Raw genomic sequence first — 17,647 nt, 5'->3', positions numbered from 1 at the left:
TAAAAATAAAAATTCAAAAAATCACAAAATAAATAAATGGTAGGAGAGAAAGTAGAGGTCTACCTACATGGTAGGCCCAATTTTAATATATATATATATATATATATATATATTCTTTTATAATGAAAATACTGTTTTTAATTGAGTTTATGTAGAAGTAAACAAAGGCTAAAGGGAATAATTATTATGTGAACCTATATCTACACTAGCCTCGTTTATTTGGTGTTACTCAAGTAATGCATTTCCCTACTTCCTAAGAAAACATTGCCCCATTACTCATAAATACAATGGCGGATGAAATACTGAAATGTTATCAAAGTAAGGCACGAGAATCCATGCGATCTGAATTTATGAATAAAATTTTTATTTATTTTAAATAAATTTATTTTCAAAAAGTATTATTAACTAAAAATTTTGGGATTCGAATCCCCATGGAATACCATTTTAATGTACGCACCAAGCCCCACTAATTCATCCATTCTGATCGTTGTATTGGTGACTATTTATTTTGCAGGTCCCAAATGAGTTCAAATCAACCCCTGCAAAGGGGCATCCCACAACGTCCCATAGTACATTTCAATTATGTATCGAAAATATCTACCAATAATGTTTTATCATTTGTTGTACTTGTATCATGTTCGCAATACACCGTTGGGATATGCTGTAGGACGTTGTGAAGCGCGCTCTTGTGGGACTGATGCGAACTCGGCCCAAATTGCGTAGCTGAAGTTTTGATTGATTTCGTTCACAGTAGGTTTTTTTTTTATGATAAACGTACACAGTAGATTGAATGGTTAGGTTCCATCATTGAAACGGTGAAACCCGAAGGCATCATGCGGGAGCGGGGCCCATCTCATTGTTTTTTTTGGTAATAATTGTGAAGTTCCTTACAATCATAAAAATTTCTCTTGTAGTTTTATTTTAACAAATACTTCTGAATTTTTGAGAAACTCAATAAAAACCTCTTTTTCATTATCTTTTTTTAACGAAAAACATTATTCTAAATACCTATTTTACTCTTTAATAAATTATTTTACATACAAAATTATTGAAATAATCTTGCTTTAATTCGACAAAAAACATTAAAAATGACCATTAAAGGAGGTTTTCATCAAGTTAAAACATGGTTATTTCAGTATTTTGGTATGTAAGACAATTAAAAGGGAAGAATGGGTATTTAGAAAAAATGATGCATTAGTCTAAACAAAAGAGAGATTTTTGTTGAATTTCTCAAAAATTCAAAAGAGGTGTTTGTTAAAATGAAACTATATAAGAGATTTTTATAATTGTCAGAAATTTGAGGGGAGGTATTTGTACTTCCCCACCTACCTAACAAATCTAAGAATTGAGATCATTGAGGACAACTCACAACCACCTCACAAATTCTCAAGTGTACCAAATCTTCCCCATCCGAATTATACGTGAACTCCATTCAACGAGTTAAGACTCCTGCCAACAAAACACGTTCAAACCCCTATCAAGAACACCACACGTATCATACATGACGAGTACTAATTTTACAGTGGGTCAGTGGGTCCAAATATCAAGATGAGATATTACGGTGAGGAGAGGAGATATATACTATACGGTGTCAGATCAAATTAGTAGGGTGGGGAAACGTATTTTGTTGCCCAAAACTGGCCAGTTATACGCCACGTCAGATTAACACGTGGGCCTTATAAATATGACGTGGCGTGCAATGATTGATCTTGTATTTTGAAACTATGTTGACCATATACCACTTTTCCTTCATCAGTCCGGATCTCCTGAATTAGTGCGAGGGTATAAAAAGCATTAATTTAGGGGATCCAGAACCATTTGAACCCACCGCAGCTAATTTCATACGACACCACGCCCACGTCCAAGCCACCGAGTACCAACAACAACGAGTTCGAATTGATACCGGATCTGCTTCTCACACAAGGCGCCACCAATCTCACAATTATATCTTACCATGCATTGGTGAGATGTGCCAGTGATGTTGGTGTAAGGCGTAGGTCCCAATTCGTTCGGATCCTCTACAGGTCGTCTCGTTTATGACACCTGACCAATCACAATAACCCACATCAGCAACATATACGCGGGTCCCACATATCAGTTTATGTCTGCTGCGTACACGTGAATTCCACGCATCAGGATACGTGATGCGTCGTAATTGGCCCAGTATCCTCCAGTTACCGTAGACAATTTGGGTTAAACCGTAACCACCCCCTGTCTCTCCTGGGCCTCTCCCTTCCTTCTTCCCAAACCCAAAATTCATCTTCTCCTCTACCATGCAAATTCCAGAACTTTCTGCTCTCTCTTTCCCTCTCTCTATTGCCAAAAACAGAAAGGCAGGAGACAGGAGAATTCATTGCAAAGACAAAAAATGGCCAATGGTCTCTACTCTCTAGAACTTTCAGTTATGAACCCATCCATTTTCAACCTAAGCTTCATCATTTGTGACCAGCAAAGCTGTAAAGTCTAAACAACCTTTCCAAAAGAACAAGTTCTTGGGGAAGAAGGATTTTCAGATTCCATTTTCCTTCTTTTGCATTCACTTGTTTGTAAGACTGAAATCCATTTGCCGTACGCTCAACTTCTCCCTTTCCTAATTCCCCTCCATTTTTTTCCTCACTTGATCTCTTTTGCAAATTTTTCATCTTTTCCTTTCTCTGTGTAGTCTAATCTAACTTTTTCTTCCCCTTTTGTAATTAATTATTCTGTTTTTATTTCCACCATTACTCAGTTTTTCTTCAGGTTCCACTCTGTAAGGATCTTCTCTAAATTTTCCCAGCTTCCATAAAAACCTGAGTTTTTTTATTTCTCTTTATCCAGTTGGTTGAAGCAATTACTCATTTAGCTGCATTTTCTTGTTACTCCTGCACACTCATTATAGATCCATTTCTCTGATTCTATCATCAGATTGAATTCTTCAACCAAATACTAAAAAAGAAGAAGAGCAAAACCAAATTAAGGTACGAGTTATTTTGATAGTTCCAACTTCCAACCATGAATCCTATAAGCCCAGTCAAGGAAGAGTTTCCAGAAGCCACTCCATCCTACTCCAGTGATCCGCCCATGGCTCCTCCACAGCCAATGGAGGGCCTCCATGAGTTAGGCCCTCCACCTTTCCTGACGAAAACCTTCGACATGGTGGACGATCCAAGCACCGAGGGCATAGTTTCTTGGAGCAGAGACGGCAACACTTTTATTGTCTGGGATTCTCATACTTTCTCCATGAGTCTCCTCCCTAGATACTTCAAGCACAACAACTTCTCAAGCTTTGTTAGGCAGCTCAACACTTACGTAAGTGTCTTCTTAAGTAAATTATTTACTTCTCTGCAATTTTGAACAGATTGAATTCTTCCACCGCACATCATTTTTTTTTTTTTTCATTTTTGTATTCAATGGTTTTTTTTTTCCTGAAAGTGGGTGATTTGTGTCTCTCGCTCATATATTCTAATGATTTAAAACAATTAATATGTTATATATTATATTAGTAAAAATGCAAACGGTGCTACTGGAATACTGGGTCGGCTCGAGTCTCCTTTCTTGGTAAATTTCTCCTTTTCTTTTTCAAGATTTTTAAGACTTTATAATTGAAAATGTTTTCAATTATTTTTTATCCTCTGGGTCCGGTCCTTCAACTTTGAATATTTAATGGGGAATATGAGTTTTTACAGGGATTTAGGAAAGTTGATCCAGATAAATGGGAATTTGCAAATGAAGGATTTCTCAGAGGGCAGAAGCATCTCCTGAAGAACATCAAGAGGAGGAAAGCACCTCCACACCCTTCATCTCTGCAGCAATTTCCAGGAGGCCCTTGTGTCGAAGTAGGACGATTTGGATTAGATGGAGAAATCGATCGATTGAGGCGTGACAAGCAGGTTCTACTGTTAGAACTAGTGAAGCTGAGACAGCAACAGCAGCATACTCGTGCCCAACTTCAAGCTATGGAAAGCAGGATACAAAGAACAGAGCTAAAGCAGCAACAGATGATGACATTCTTAGCTAGAGCACTACAGAACCCATCTTTTATCCAGCAACTGATCCAACAGAAAGAGAGGAGAAGGGAACTAGAAGAAGCGGTTACCAAGAAAAGGAGAAGGCGAATTGATCAAGGCCCCAGCGATGTTGGAGTTGCTGATCATGAGGCAATTCAAAGTGGTGAAGAAGAAAACCCCATTAAAGCCGAACAAAAAGAATATGGGGAGCTGTATGGGTACGAAGGGTCGGAGCTGGAGATAATTGCATTAGAGATGCGGGGATTTAATAAAGCTGGAGAGGAGCCTGAAGAAGAGGAGGATGCAGAGCGAGAACAAGAATTTGAGAATGGAAGCAAATCACTTGATGATGGATTTTGGGAAGAATTGTTTAGTGAAAGTCTTTTGAACAAACAAGGGCGCATTAGGTCGAGAGAAGAGAGAATGGAGATGTGAATGTCCTCGCCAATCGACTCGGTTACTTGGGTTCCAGCCCAAAGTAGGGAAGCTGAAATGTCTGATCTGATAACAATTGGTTCTTGGATTCGATTTTATTGCTTCCATGATCAAAGCCTTCTGGTAGGAGATCCTTATCCTTCATGGCTGTTCAAATGTTTAGTGTTGGTTTCTTTCGATGACTTTGGTCTTTTACATTGCCACCTTCCTGCTTTCTACAGGAGAAAACCACGACAGGGATTGACTTCAAGCAGGTGGTGTATATTCTTGGAAGAAACGTTTGCCCTACTCATGATTCTTCATTTTTGTTTTTTGGGTTGGACTCTTCTGTGTGGTTCTCTTTATCATAATTATCTTTGTTAAAATTTCCCTTTGTCGTTTCTCCTCCCCCTCTTAGCAGATTGCAGGGATATTGGCTCATTGCTTGGGAACCAGAAAGATTTTTTCGCACCATCCTGATTTGCCACAAAGGTTGTCCCATGTTTTTCTCCATTCCTATTTTTCATGCAATCTGATTGCTTCGATATCCATACTGTTAATCATGGTTTCAAAACCGGACCGGACCGGAAAAAACAAAACCGGTCATGTGACTGGTTTCAGTTTTCCCCAAAACCGGAAGTTGCCAAAAACATTGATTTGATCTGCAAATCGCTGATTTGGGTGATTGAGCCATTTGAACCGTTTAATGATTTTGACCATTTTTTTTCTTTATTTTTTGTTAGAACGGGCCATCCATTTGATTCGAACGATCAAACCAGAAACCGGACCCCTGACCTGTTCATTGTTTGAGTTGGTTTTAAAAACCTTGTTGTTATTCATTTATCGTGTATCTCTACAATGTATAATGTAGGAGTACGAATCCAGTGAGCCCGTCGGTTCACAGGGTGCGTGCACCTACCAATGGGAAGCATGCCGCCCTTCTCAAATCTAACAATTCCATTAATGTTAAGTTTGATTCATGCCCCCGTTAAGTGAGTCAATCCGATTCAATGTTGGGAAGAGACAAAATCACCAATAAAAATGATGAAGGGTGATTTGGCCCGACCTAGCAAAAAGGGGATATGTGGACACGAACTAACTAAGAAATGATAGCTCAGTCTGGCATGCCTAGTTTGCAACAATTGAGCTTGGGTATTCAATTACCTTGACACAAGGTCACCTCGGCGTAGAGTCACCTTGACATTCAGTCAAATTCGGAACTAAAAGACTGAAGTATCAGCTCGGGGATATCAACCCGGATCACCACGTAACGATCCTGAAAGTCTCTCCAACAGACTCCGAACCTCATGAGATCACGCCGCATAACGGCAGGCATAATCTTCTCCCCGCCTGGATTGGGCGGAATTGATAATCTTTATTAATTGATAACGCTACCCCCCAATTAAAGCGAAAATGGATCCCATCAGGATGAAGATCCTGGAACCGATCCGCAAAACCCGCGAGGGCTCAACTATATAAAGGCACAAACCCCAATGACACAAGGTACGTGTGATTTTTCTACTCTCTAGCTCTCTAGTTCTCAAAGCTTTTCAGCTCGCATCACAGTTTACTGACTTAAGCATCGGAGCGACCTCGCCGGGTTAGCCACCTTGGGTTCTCTGATTCGCTGTCTTGCAGATTCACCTAGCTCGCTGCTCGATTGGAAGCCAGATCACCCTTCAATAGGGAGTAGTCAGATCGCGCTACATCAATTGGCGATGTCTGTGGGAAAGCGATAGAAAGTCATCTTCTTTATAGTCAATCTTCTTTCGAATCAATGGCATCTTCCAGTCACGCCGGACAAAGCAGCGAGATGAACGTCTCTAGGGGACAACTGCAACTTCCTTCAGTGTGCATCGGCCAGTTCACCATCCCACTTATTACGGCTAGGGTTCCAACGCTGACCATGCCACCAAACACCACACAGGTGAACGCCCCACTTCCCCCAGTGGTAGGCACAACCTTTTCTAAGCCTTCTGTGGTTCCCCCCGGAGTTGGATAGTCCCAGTTTGACGACCTAGTGCAGTGTGTGCGGGCCATTCAGGTCCAAATGCAGTAGGTTCAGCAATTCCAGCAGTACCAGCAATACTTATTCTACTAGCAGTACCAGCAGCAGTTTCCCCCACTACCGCAGAGCCACCAACCAGTTCCAACTCGGCACCCAGGGGCCCAGTAGAATCAGAACCGACCTCGCGTGAACCAAGACATCACTCGATCTCCCCACTGAGGCGAAGAGACTTCCCAAGTCCTAGTTCCTCCCAAGAGTCAGGTCTCACCCCGCGGGAGGAGAGACAGTCAGATCACTCCACCTGCTTTGCAAGGGAACCTCAGAAACAGTTCCGGGGATACTCAGCCTAACAGGGTCAATCTTCCTCGACGTTCGCAGCAAGACGGGTCGCTTGCAGGTAACCGGTACGGGGTTCTGGGTGCGAACTCAAGGCAAGGCCACTTTCTCTATGATAGCCAACCCCAGAATCCCACAAGGAACCAGGAGCTACCTCGCAACAGAACGGTACCGGAGCATACCGAAATCAGCAGCACCAATGCCGAGCCGATAAAGAAGCAACAACGAAGGCGTCCCAAGGCACGTCGAACTTCAGCTCAGAACAGCCAACCAGCGAGACCGAACCAACAAGGACAGGTTAAAGGTAAGGAGGAAGCGAGCTCGGTAGCTACAAAGGCCACTCCTACCCTACTTTCCGGATCGTCTCCCCTGTCTCCCGAGCTCTTGGCGACCCCGATGCCCAAAGATTTCAAGATGCCTCCCCTGGACAAGTATGACAGGTCTTTTAATCCTAATGATCATGTGGACTCCTTCTAGTCCCAGATGCACCTAGCTGGGGCTGACAAGTTTTGCAAGTGTGTGGCTTTCTCCACCACTTTCAAGGGGGTAGTTCAGACATGGTACCGGAACCTCGCACCGGGATCGGTCAACAGCTGGGTGCAGTTTGCAGAGTTGTTTACCTCACATTTCATCACCAGCAAGAAGTGCCCGAGGTCGCAAGAGAGCCTCCTCAACGAGGTTCAGAGAGAAGGGGAGTCGATTAGAAGCTACATCAAGCGCTTCAACCCAACACCTGCCTGCAGCCAAGAAATGAATAACTCATAGAGAGTTCAAATGGCATGTGGTGGCCAATAAACCAAAAGACATCACAGAATTCCTTACGCTAGCTGACCAATCCATTGGAACCGAAGAGGAAATGAACCAAAAGACTGACAACCCGACAGAAAAAAGAAAAAGGGACAGTGACAACACAGGTAATGACGGGCATAAAAGAAGAAAGAGCAAGTCCCCGAGCAAGGGAGGAAACAAATCTGGAAGCCGATCTCCTTCGCGATCTCGCAAGTCAGGTCGGCGCTCCAGGACCCCACCTGTTGAAAGGACGAACTACACACCCCTCAATGCTAAGCGAGGAGAAATCCTAATGACCATCAGGGGCTCCTCCTTTGTCAAGTAGCCTCCTAGGTTGAGAGAGATCCTACAATAAGAAATCGGAATGTCTACTGTCACTTCTACAGAGACCATGGGCATAGTATGGAGAACTGCGGGAACCTCTGCGACGAGATTGAGGCGCTCCGCCCCGGGTACTTGAAAAACTTTGTATAGTGAGAAGAAAGAAGCCAGGCAGATCGGCAAGTAGACCGACAGGGGACAAGAGAAGGGATGCCCCCGAGATCAGCAATAGGCAGAATGAGCAGCCGCCACGGCAGTTGCCCGAGGAGAGACCTATCCGCGGGGTAATCAATATGATTATTGGCGGGTCCATCATCGCAGGGTGTACTTCAGTAGCTGGACGAACCTGAGTCCACAAACTAGAAAACGAAGAGGAGAACCCACCAAAGCGACCTCGACTTGAAGAATCAATTTTATTCATGGAGGACGATGCGCGCGAGATCTAGTATCCTCACGATGATGCTCTGGTGATAAAACTGAGGCTCTACGACTTCGAAGTCAAGCGCATCCTGGTGAGCTCGGGTAGCTTGACAGACATACTGTTTAAGGACACCTTCGAGAAGCTACAACTCCAGAATAGCGACTTAAAGCCGACAGACACTCCACTGGTATTTAGCGGCGAGGAGGTTAAACCTCTTGGGCGAGTCTCAATACCTGTAGAGGCCGGCACGTGGCCAAATATCGCAAGGTTCGAAAACACGTTTATGGTGGTCGAACTCCCTCTCCTTATAATGCCATAGTAGGTCGCCCCATTACGCACGTCCTACGTGTGGTAATATCCACCAACTACCTGGCAATGAAGTTCCCAACAGACTACGGAGTAGGATTTGTGCGAGGTGACTAGCTCGAATCTCGCAAGTGCTAGCAGCCCTCAAGAGGAAAGCAAAACTAGTGGCTGACATCGAGCTCAAGCGACCAACAGAGTATGTCAACGAGCGAGCTGCCCCAACAGAGGAGACGATCCACATCCCGGTCTCAACTGATGACCCAACAAAGACTCTCCAGATCGACGCTTCAATCGAGGAGCCACTTCGCTCTCAGCTGGTAAGCTTCTTTCTACAAAATTTAGATATATTTGCTTAGTCTGAGGCAGAGATGTCCGAAATAGATTTCAAGATTCTAACTCATAAATTAAATACCGATCCCTTAGTCAGGCCAGTTAGACAGAAAAAGCGCAACCTCGCCCCAGAATGCTGGAGGGTAGTCGATGAAGAGGTCGGGAATCTCCTAACGTCAGAGTTCATCATGGAAGTCCATTACCCGAGCTGGGTAGCTAACCCAGTTCTGGTAAAAAAGACCAACGGCAAGTGGCGCATGAGCGTCCATTACACCGACTTGAATAGAGACAGCCCGAAAGACTGCTTTCCGTTGCCCAAGATTGACCGCCTAGTGGACGCAACCTTAGGGCATGAGTTGTTGAGCTTCCTAGATGCCTATTCCGGTTACAACCAGATTAGGATGGACCCCGCCAATGAAGAAAAACTAACTTTATAACTGAGCTCGGGTTGTATTGCTACAAGGTCATGCCCTTTCAGACTAAAAAATGTCGGGGCAACCTTTTAAAGACTTGTAAACAAAATATAATATGCAATAAAGTAAAATGCTATGTTGATGACATGGTCGTGAAGACCTAGTATTCAAACTTTTTGTTAGATGATTTGCAAAGTGTTTTTCAAATTTTACGAAAATATAATATCAAATTAAATCCCAACAAGTGTGTCTTTGGGGTCACGTCGGGTAAATTTTTGGGTTATATAGTCAACCGACGTGGCATCGAAGCCAACCCGAAAAAAATAAAGGCCATCTTAGATATGAAACCACCTCGCAAAGTAAAAAAGGTTCAGAGGCTGAATGGCCAGATAACCGCCCTGAGCCGATTTATGACCAAATCGGCAGATCGCTGCCTACCCTTTTTTAAAGCCATAAAAAAGAGTAGAGACTTTGAGTGGACTGCAGAGTGTCAGCTCTCCTTCGACGAGCTAAAATGATACATAGCTAGCACCCCGGTTCTGACCCGACCCGAAGAAGGGATGTATCAAAGTTGTACTTCTCCGCGAGTGACGAGGTGGTCAGCTCGGTACTAATCAAAGAGGTAGATTGGGTTCAACGACCCGTCTACTTGTTAGCAAAGTTTTGCAGGATGCAAAATTTAGGTACCTGGAGATCGAGAAACTAGTGTACGTGTTAATCATAGCAGCTCGCAAGCTTCGTCCATACTTCCAAGCCCACACCATCGTCCTCACCAACAAGCCTCTGAGACAGATCCTGCTCAAGCCCGAGGTGTCTGGCAGATTGATGAAGTGGGCTATCGAACTAAGTGAGTATGACATCGGTATGAACCTTGGACGACAATCAAAGCCCAAGCCTTGGCCGATTTTGTAGCAGAATGTACATTTAGTACCACAACTCCCGAGCTGACCGAGCTCAAACACACGATGGAAGCATTAACCAATGCGGCACCGGTCCCAGTCAGAGCAAGTCCAACCTGGGATGAGGAGCCCTGGATTCTCCACGTTGACGGCTCGTCCAACCAACAAGGAAGCGGTGCAGGAATAATTCTGTACGGCTCAAACGAGGTGAAGTTGGAATACACACTCCGGTTTGGGTTCGCGGCATCGAACAATGAAGCAGAGTACGAAGCATTGGTCATCGGGCTCACCCTAGCAAGGAAAATGAAGGCAAAACACCTCATCATATGCAGCGACTCTCAACTCATAGTCAACCAAGTCAGCGGTGAGTATGAAGCCTGCGACCCCACCATGGCTGCTTACATGGCCAAAGTTAAGGAGATCCTACGCAACTTCATTTCCTACTTCATCGAATAGATCCTGAGGTCCAAGAACGCTGAGGCCAACGTCATGTCCCGATTAGCCAGCACAAGCAGCAACACCATGCGGACCGTGTATATAGAGAACTTACCTCGGCCTAGCATTCTCGGGGGGGTAGGAGAGGTCGCTCCTGTAGCACAAGCAGAATCGAGTTGGATTGACCCACTCGTGAGTTACCTGCTTCACGGGACCCTCCTTGCAAAATGCAATAAGGCCCAAAGGGTAGAGCGTCAGTCGGCTAAGTATGTCATTATAAAAGGACAACTGTACAAAAGGTTCTTCATGCTCCCCTATTTTTGCTGCTTACCTTTAGAGGCCGATTACGTACTCCGTGACACCCATGAAGACTTGTGCGGTGGACAGTTGGGGGCAGGGCTCTCGCATAGAAGGTGTTACGGCAAGGCTACTACTGACCCAGGATGAAGGCAGGCGCAATCGAGCTCGTCAAGAAGTGCGATAAGTGTCAGAAGCACGTCAACATCCACCACCGACCTACTGCCGATCTGAAATACCTCACTAGCCCATTGTCCTTCGCATAGTGGGGAATCGACATACTTGGCCCATTCCCGCCAGCAATAGGACAGAGGAAGTTTCTGATCGTAGTAGTAGACTATTTTACGAAGTGGGTGGAGGTTGAACCTCTATCAACAATCACAGCCCACAACATACAAAATTTCTTTTGGAAGAACATAGTATGTCGCTTCGGGCTACCTTGGGTACTCATCTCCGACAACGGGAAGCAATTCGAGGATATTAAGTTTCAGAATTGGTGTGCTTAAACGAGAATTCAACAAAATTTCACCTCGGTGGCGCACCCCCAAGCGAATGGGCAAGCGGAAATAGAGCCATACTTCGCGGGCTGAAAGCTTGCTTAGCTCGAGCCAAAGGATTGTGGGTAAACGAACTACCCAGTATACTCTGGGCCTATAGGACTACCACCAAGACTGCCATAGGTGAACTCCTTTTAACCTCACTTACGACGCAGAAGTGGTGATCCCAGTAGAAATCGAGGTGATGACGAGCTCCGTATCGACCTAGACCTGGTGGAAGAATTACGAGACTTGGCATACATCCGGACTGCAACTTACCAACAGAGAGTAGCTCGGTACTATAACGCCCAGGTCAAAAAGTGACACTTCTGCATCGGTGACCTGGTTCTTCGGAAGGTTATGGTACCTGAGCCCGGTGTCGGTAAGCTCGGACTGAATTGGGAAGGTTTGTACCGAGTAAGACGGGTATTCGGGGAAGGTACGTACGAGCTCGAGACTCTGGAAGATATTACTTATGATCACCGAACTGGAGAGAGGACTGTGAGTCACTTCCAAAAGCCTAAGGGCCATGATGCCGAGCTAACATAAGATCTCGACACCACGATAAGTCCCAATCGCCTATTTGGCATGGGCGGATAAGTCCCAGTTGCCTCTTTGGCATGGGCGGATAAGTCCTATTCGCCTCTTCGGTATAGGCAGACAAGTCCTACTCGCCTCTTCGGCATAGGCAAATCAGTTCTCATGCCTATGGCATAGACAGTTCGGGTACAAAACCCTACTATGTCTAGCCCACCTCAGCATATAACAATAGGTTGATCCCATTTGGAGTCGGGCCTGATGGCTCAACACTAAGGCATAACTGACACCTAAGCAAGTAGCCTGTGTGCAGACAGGTCGGGTATATACCCTACAGTGTCCACCCACCTCGGCGTACAATGATGTGAAGTTACCCCTACTCGGAATCCAGCTTGTTAGCTCGACAGCTCGACAGTTCGAGGTAATCAACACTGAAAAAATCTACTCCGGTTATCCCTACTCGTGGTCCAACTCGTTAGCTCGACAGTTCGGGGTAACCAACACATTTTTTACTCCTATTTGATTTAGTTCGCCAGTTCGGGAGTTATTTACACAATTCCTTGCACAGAGATAGCCAATACTTGTATTTCATTGATGTAAATTTTTGAGTACAAAAAAAAGAGAAACTTTCACTATGAACCGAACTCAGAGGCTCGGGGTATATATCATAAAGGATTAAGAAGAGGCCTCTAGTCACTTCGGGGCTCTTCGTCCTTGGTAGAGACTTCGCCAGCAACGGTCTCCTCATCATCATCGAACAGGTCGCCGTCGCTTTCTACTTCGGAGTCCGGATCTTGTGCAGCTTTGACGGCCATCTCCTTTGTGACCCTCGAAGTAGTTATGACATTGAGGTTGAGCTGGGGGAACTCACGTCGGGTCAGCCACCCGCTAAGTTTAAAACCTTTGCGGTAGCTCGCCGTCCCCACCTCGACCATCTCCCTCCGGTACTCCGCCGAAGTCTTGTACTCCTCGACGGCCTTAACGTTGGCCACCTCCATTGCCTGAAGGAGTACCTCAGTCCGCTCCTTCACGTGAGCCTCGAGGTTCTCCACCTCCCTCTTCAGCGCTGCCTCCCGCTTCGCAAGCTCCTTCTTCAAGGCCGCCTCACGCTTTTCGAGCTCCTTCTTGTCAGACATTAGCAACGTGATCAGCTCTTTCTTAGCCCGCGCGCCCTTCTTCAGTTGGTTATTTTCGTTGCGGGCTAAGTTTAGCTCGGTGTGGGCCTTGCTGGAAGACTCCTCGGCTGCGAGGGCCCGGTTCAATTTCACCTCGGACTGATAAACCAAAGCGTGGAAGGCGGAATTCACCTATCAAGGGAGGAAAACAAGCGTCAGCATATAAAAAGCCAAGTACAAGACATATCGAAGAAGACAAGTCCAGAAACTTACCACCATGCAATGAGTAGCCGCTCGGGCTCCGAACTGAGCAACCGGCAGTTCGGCCCAGCTAGCAACCTCCTCGGCATACACTGCGCCTTTGCTCTTGAGGAGGCCGAATTTCGGAGTCAGAATGCTCCGAGTTGCGTCGTCGCTACCTGAAGAAGCGGAAATTGCCGGGGCAGGCTCCGAAGACGTAGCCTCCTCAAGCAAGCGAGGCGGGGAGAGCTTGCCCGATTCCTCCTTGACCAAGTCTATCATAGGAGGTTGCTCGTCGGTTGATGGCTGCTCGGGCTCTAAAATGACAGCCGTTGAGGACTCAACGCGAGCTCTTTTTGAAGCTCGCTTCTTTTTCCCTTTCTTCATACGCCTGAAGAGTTCGTTCGAGGGGATGTCCATGATAGCTGCTACCAAAAAAATATGTCAGAAACAGTACCAAAATAAAACAAAGGAAATACAACAAACAATGACCTACTAGGACTCAGACCGGCCTGCACGAGCTTCTCCTCGGTCATGAAGTCTACGAACTTCAAGCCGAGCTCCGCCCAAGATCGGAGTGTCTCCCTTGTCTTCAGGTCCAATCTGACACTGGGGTCCTGGATGGCTGCTCTCAAATGGGTCGGGAAAGGCCACCCCTCAGGGTTACGAACCACAAAGTATCGTCTCTTCCAGGCCGGGACCTTGTTCAGGAGCTCGTGCAAGAGTTTGAAGGTAGGACAAGGTGATAGGTAATAAGTTTGCCTGTGCTCGGGCAAAACACAGGACGAATTCTTTTTTATGGAAAGAATGAAGGAAAAGATGTCGAGGGCGAGAGGAAGGTTGTAGTCGTGGAAAAGGGAAATGGTTCCTACTACGTTACGGATGGAGTTCGGGTGCAACTGGTCTATGGTGATGTTGAACAACTTCATGACTTCGACTATCAGAGGGTGAAGTGGAAGACGAAAACCAACTACGAGTTGTTCCTCGAACATCACGATCTCGTCGTGACCATGCTCTCAAGGAAAATTACCTAAGGGGATATTGTAGACAAGGTCGTTGGGAAGCCTGTACCGAGCTACTGGGGATAGAAGCCGGTCCGTCGTCATTGTTGACGAACCAAAGTTATCTGGCAGTCGACCTCGATGCATGGTGGAAGCCAGGTCACCAGAGGCCTCTCGCTCTCCTCGAAGTGAGTCCACCTCGGGATGACCGTGGACCGCATCCTGACCCAAAGTAACCTCCTCGGCAGGACAAAGATCTACGGCCTGAGCCGAGGTACCCACCTCGGCTCAAGCGGATTCACCACTCTCGTCTAAAAGGCTATCGAAACTAAAGCTTGGCATAACGAAAAGACGCGAAATCAAAAAAGAGAGCTAGGGAAGACTCACCAAAAGAAAGACCGGAGAAAGGAAGACAACCTCGGAAAGACACCGAACTGAAGGACTCGAGCGCGACCTCAGATTGAAGATTAGCGGACTTGTGGCGAAGAAAATGGGTCCCTTGCCCCCTATTTATAGCTGGTGTGTCCGGGGATCAACGGTCGAGATTGTCACGATCCAACGACTCCTAAGAAAATCGGTTGCACGACCCCCAAGGTTGAAATCAGTTTAGCGCGTGTTTTGACGTCCACAGAGTTTATAAAACATAGTGACATTTGCACGTACATTAGACGCGACCTGGGTTATTCCTGGTTGAGGTGGGCGGCCGAACAGGTCCGACCAATGATTTGCCCATCAAATCGCCTAGACCTCGTGCCAAATCTACCTAGACTCGTCAGACCCCTGGCTCGGGGAGTGGGGGGAATTGATGAAGGGTGATTTGGCCCAACCTAGCAAAAAGGGGACACGTGGACACAAATTGACTAAGAGATGACAGCTCAGCCTAGCATGCCTAGTTCGCAACAATTGAGCTCGGGTATTCATTTACTTCGGCACAGGGTCACCTCGGCGCAGAGTCACCTCGGCATTCAATCCAGTTCGAAACTAAAAGACTGAAGTATCAGCTCGGGGATACCGACCCGGATCACCACGTAACGATCCCGGAAGTCTCTCCAACAGACTCCGAACCTTATGGGATCACACCACGTAACGGCAGGCCTAATCTTCTCCTCGCCCGGATCGGGCAGAATTGATAATCTTTATTTATCGATAATGTTACCCCCCAATTAAAGCGGAAATGGATCCCATCAGACGAAGATCCCGGAACCGATCCACAAAACCCGCGAGGGCCCAACTATATAAAGGCACCAACCCCAATGGCACAAGGTACGCGTGATTTTTCAACTCTCTAGCTCTCTAGCTCTCTAGCTCTCAAAGCTTTTCAGCTCGCCGGGTTAGCCACCCCGAGTTCTCTGATTTGCTGTCTTGCAGATTCACCTAGCTCGTCGCCCGACTGAAAGTCAGATTGTCCTCCAACAGAGAATAGTCAGATCGCACTACATAAAAAAAGCCTCTCATTCGTTTGAATTCCCCTTCCCCCATTTTCATTTTCACCAAAGCCTTAGCCCAAGAGCAAGAGACCATCGGCAGCGATTTCCCCAAGCTCTAATGGCATGGAGCCAACTAGTGACAAGAATAAGCTGAATCCCTTCTTTTGATTCTCCTTCCAACCCTGTTATTCCTCTTTGTTAATATCTTCTTCCTTTCTCTTCTTCTAGCACTGAACCATTGGCGGCGACTTCACTATATCACCGAACTCTAACGGCATATTGTCAACCGGTGGTAAACATCCTTTCTTCTCCTTTTTCTTTCATCCCTGTTATTCATCTTTGTTTATATCTTCATTTTCTTTTGGCAGGAGACTACTGGCAGTGATTTCATTGTTTCACCAAGCTTTGATTGCGATTGCCTACCAATTCTGATGGCATGTCACCTAGTGCCGTCAAGCTTGAAGAAACAATTGTGCCTCCGAGTTTTCACATGCTGTGTCGGCTACGACGAACCCAAACGATATTGAATGGAAAACAGAAAAAACCTGATTTCCATTGAAGGGGTACAAGTGTTTGTCGTATATATGTTTCGGGCAAAGAAGTTGATGCCCTTGAAGTCATGGGAACATATGGAGATTTCATTGGAGCCATGTAATTTCGAGCTTCTTACAGTTTCTCCGATGAAGTTATTGTCGAGCAAAATCTAATTTGCTCCTGTTGGATTAGTCGACATGCTTAATACCAGCAGTGCCATTCAATCACTGGAGTAGGATGACGAGATGCATAAAAAAGAAACCAAAAGTTTGTTTAATTGATGATGAAGAGGTGCCATTTACGTTCAAGGAACACATAATTGTGATTCAAGTTCCATGGCTTACTTCTGTGTTATCTATAATTGATTAGCAGTTTTAGAATCTGGGATGGGGATCGGATCCACAAAAAGGGATGTTTTTTGAAAGCCACAAAAATGGATTGATGTTTGATTTTTATTGGACTAAATTTATGTTATGTGAATAGTGGTAAAGTGTGCTATGTTATTTATTGTCTGTCTTGTGCGTTGAACAGTAGCTTATATTCGTTTTCACAAACGACCAACTATGATATCGAGAAAACTTGGCAACCAATGTAAATGAAGAACTAGTATGATAAGCGTGGAAACCTTTCTTGATCTTCTGGGGCTACCTATACACAGCCGTGACAGTTAAATTTAACTGTATACACAGAAGGTGGGAAGGAACCAAGCCATATGAATCATAGCTCTTAAAGGATATTCTCTGCAATGAAAATTTTAGGCTCCATTTGGTTTATGGGAAGATTTGAGTGGAATGAGAAAATATGAGATGGGATGGGAAATTATAAAAATTTATTCTTCCATTGTTTGGTTTTATATATGGGAAAATAATGAGGAAAGCACTATGACGAAAGAAAAGCGAAGATGATGAACAATGCTCTATTTCACCAAGAGGAAGACGAACAATATGAGCTTTTGGTCGGGTTGATATCAGAAGAGCTGCTAAGGGATCAGGAGACGGATGAAGTGGGTGAAATCAAGGTGATTTTCCTTCATTTGATCTTAAACATTTTTTATTTCGTAATATATATTTTTCAACGGAATTGACCTGAAGAGAATGGAATCTTGAGATGAAGCAAGAGATTTGATCATTCCTGTCGTGATTTTGTCTATATTTTGGTTGTTTGGTTCTTGAAGGTGTTGTTGGAGAGATTGGCAGATTTGAGCGGGAAAAATGGTTTGGAGTTCTGAAAATTGTTAAAATTTCAGCTGAGATCTTAAGCCCGAGTTCGATAGACGTGTGGTAGAAGAGAGATGGGTGGAGG

The 17,647-nt window shown here is 45.3% G+C and overlaps 1 protein-coding gene across 2 annotated transcripts; it reads left to right on the top strand.

Annotated features, from left to right (window-relative positions):
- Positions 1-2,219: 2,219 nt before the first annotated feature.
- LOC104598667 (heat stress transcription factor A-2b-like) lies at positions 2,220-16,857 on the top strand. 2 transcript variants are annotated; one of them, XR_002022729.2, is made up of 4 exons: positions 2,220-3,288; positions 3,666-4,544; positions 4,643-16,103; positions 16,180-16,857. XR_002022729.2 is itself a non-coding variant. In XM_019197979.2 (2 exons), exons 1-2 carry the CDS (start codon positions 2,992-2,994, stop codon positions 4,419-4,421), a joined length of 1,053 nt encoding a protein of 350 aa, XP_019053524.1. In that variant the 5' UTR covers positions 2,220-2,991; the 3' UTR covers positions 4,422-4,545. The 2 variants fall into 2 exon arrangements, 1 of the variants encoding a protein (XP_019053524.1); XM_019197979.2 differs by lacking the exons at positions 4,643-16,103; positions 16,180-16,857 and having other exon boundaries at positions 3,666-4,545.
- Positions 16,858-17,647: the final 790 nt, after the last annotated feature.

Source organism: Nelumbo nucifera, chromosome 6, assembly GCF_055504915.1.
Source record: "Nelumbo nucifera cultivar China Antique chromosome 6, China Antique-T2T, whole genome shotgun sequence".
Classification (NCBI taxonomy): domain Eukaryota; kingdom Viridiplantae; phylum Streptophyta; class Magnoliopsida; order Proteales; family Nelumbonaceae; genus Nelumbo; species Nelumbo nucifera.
Note: the sequence above shows the minus strand (reverse complement) of the source record. Positions and strands in the feature narration are given on the sequence as shown.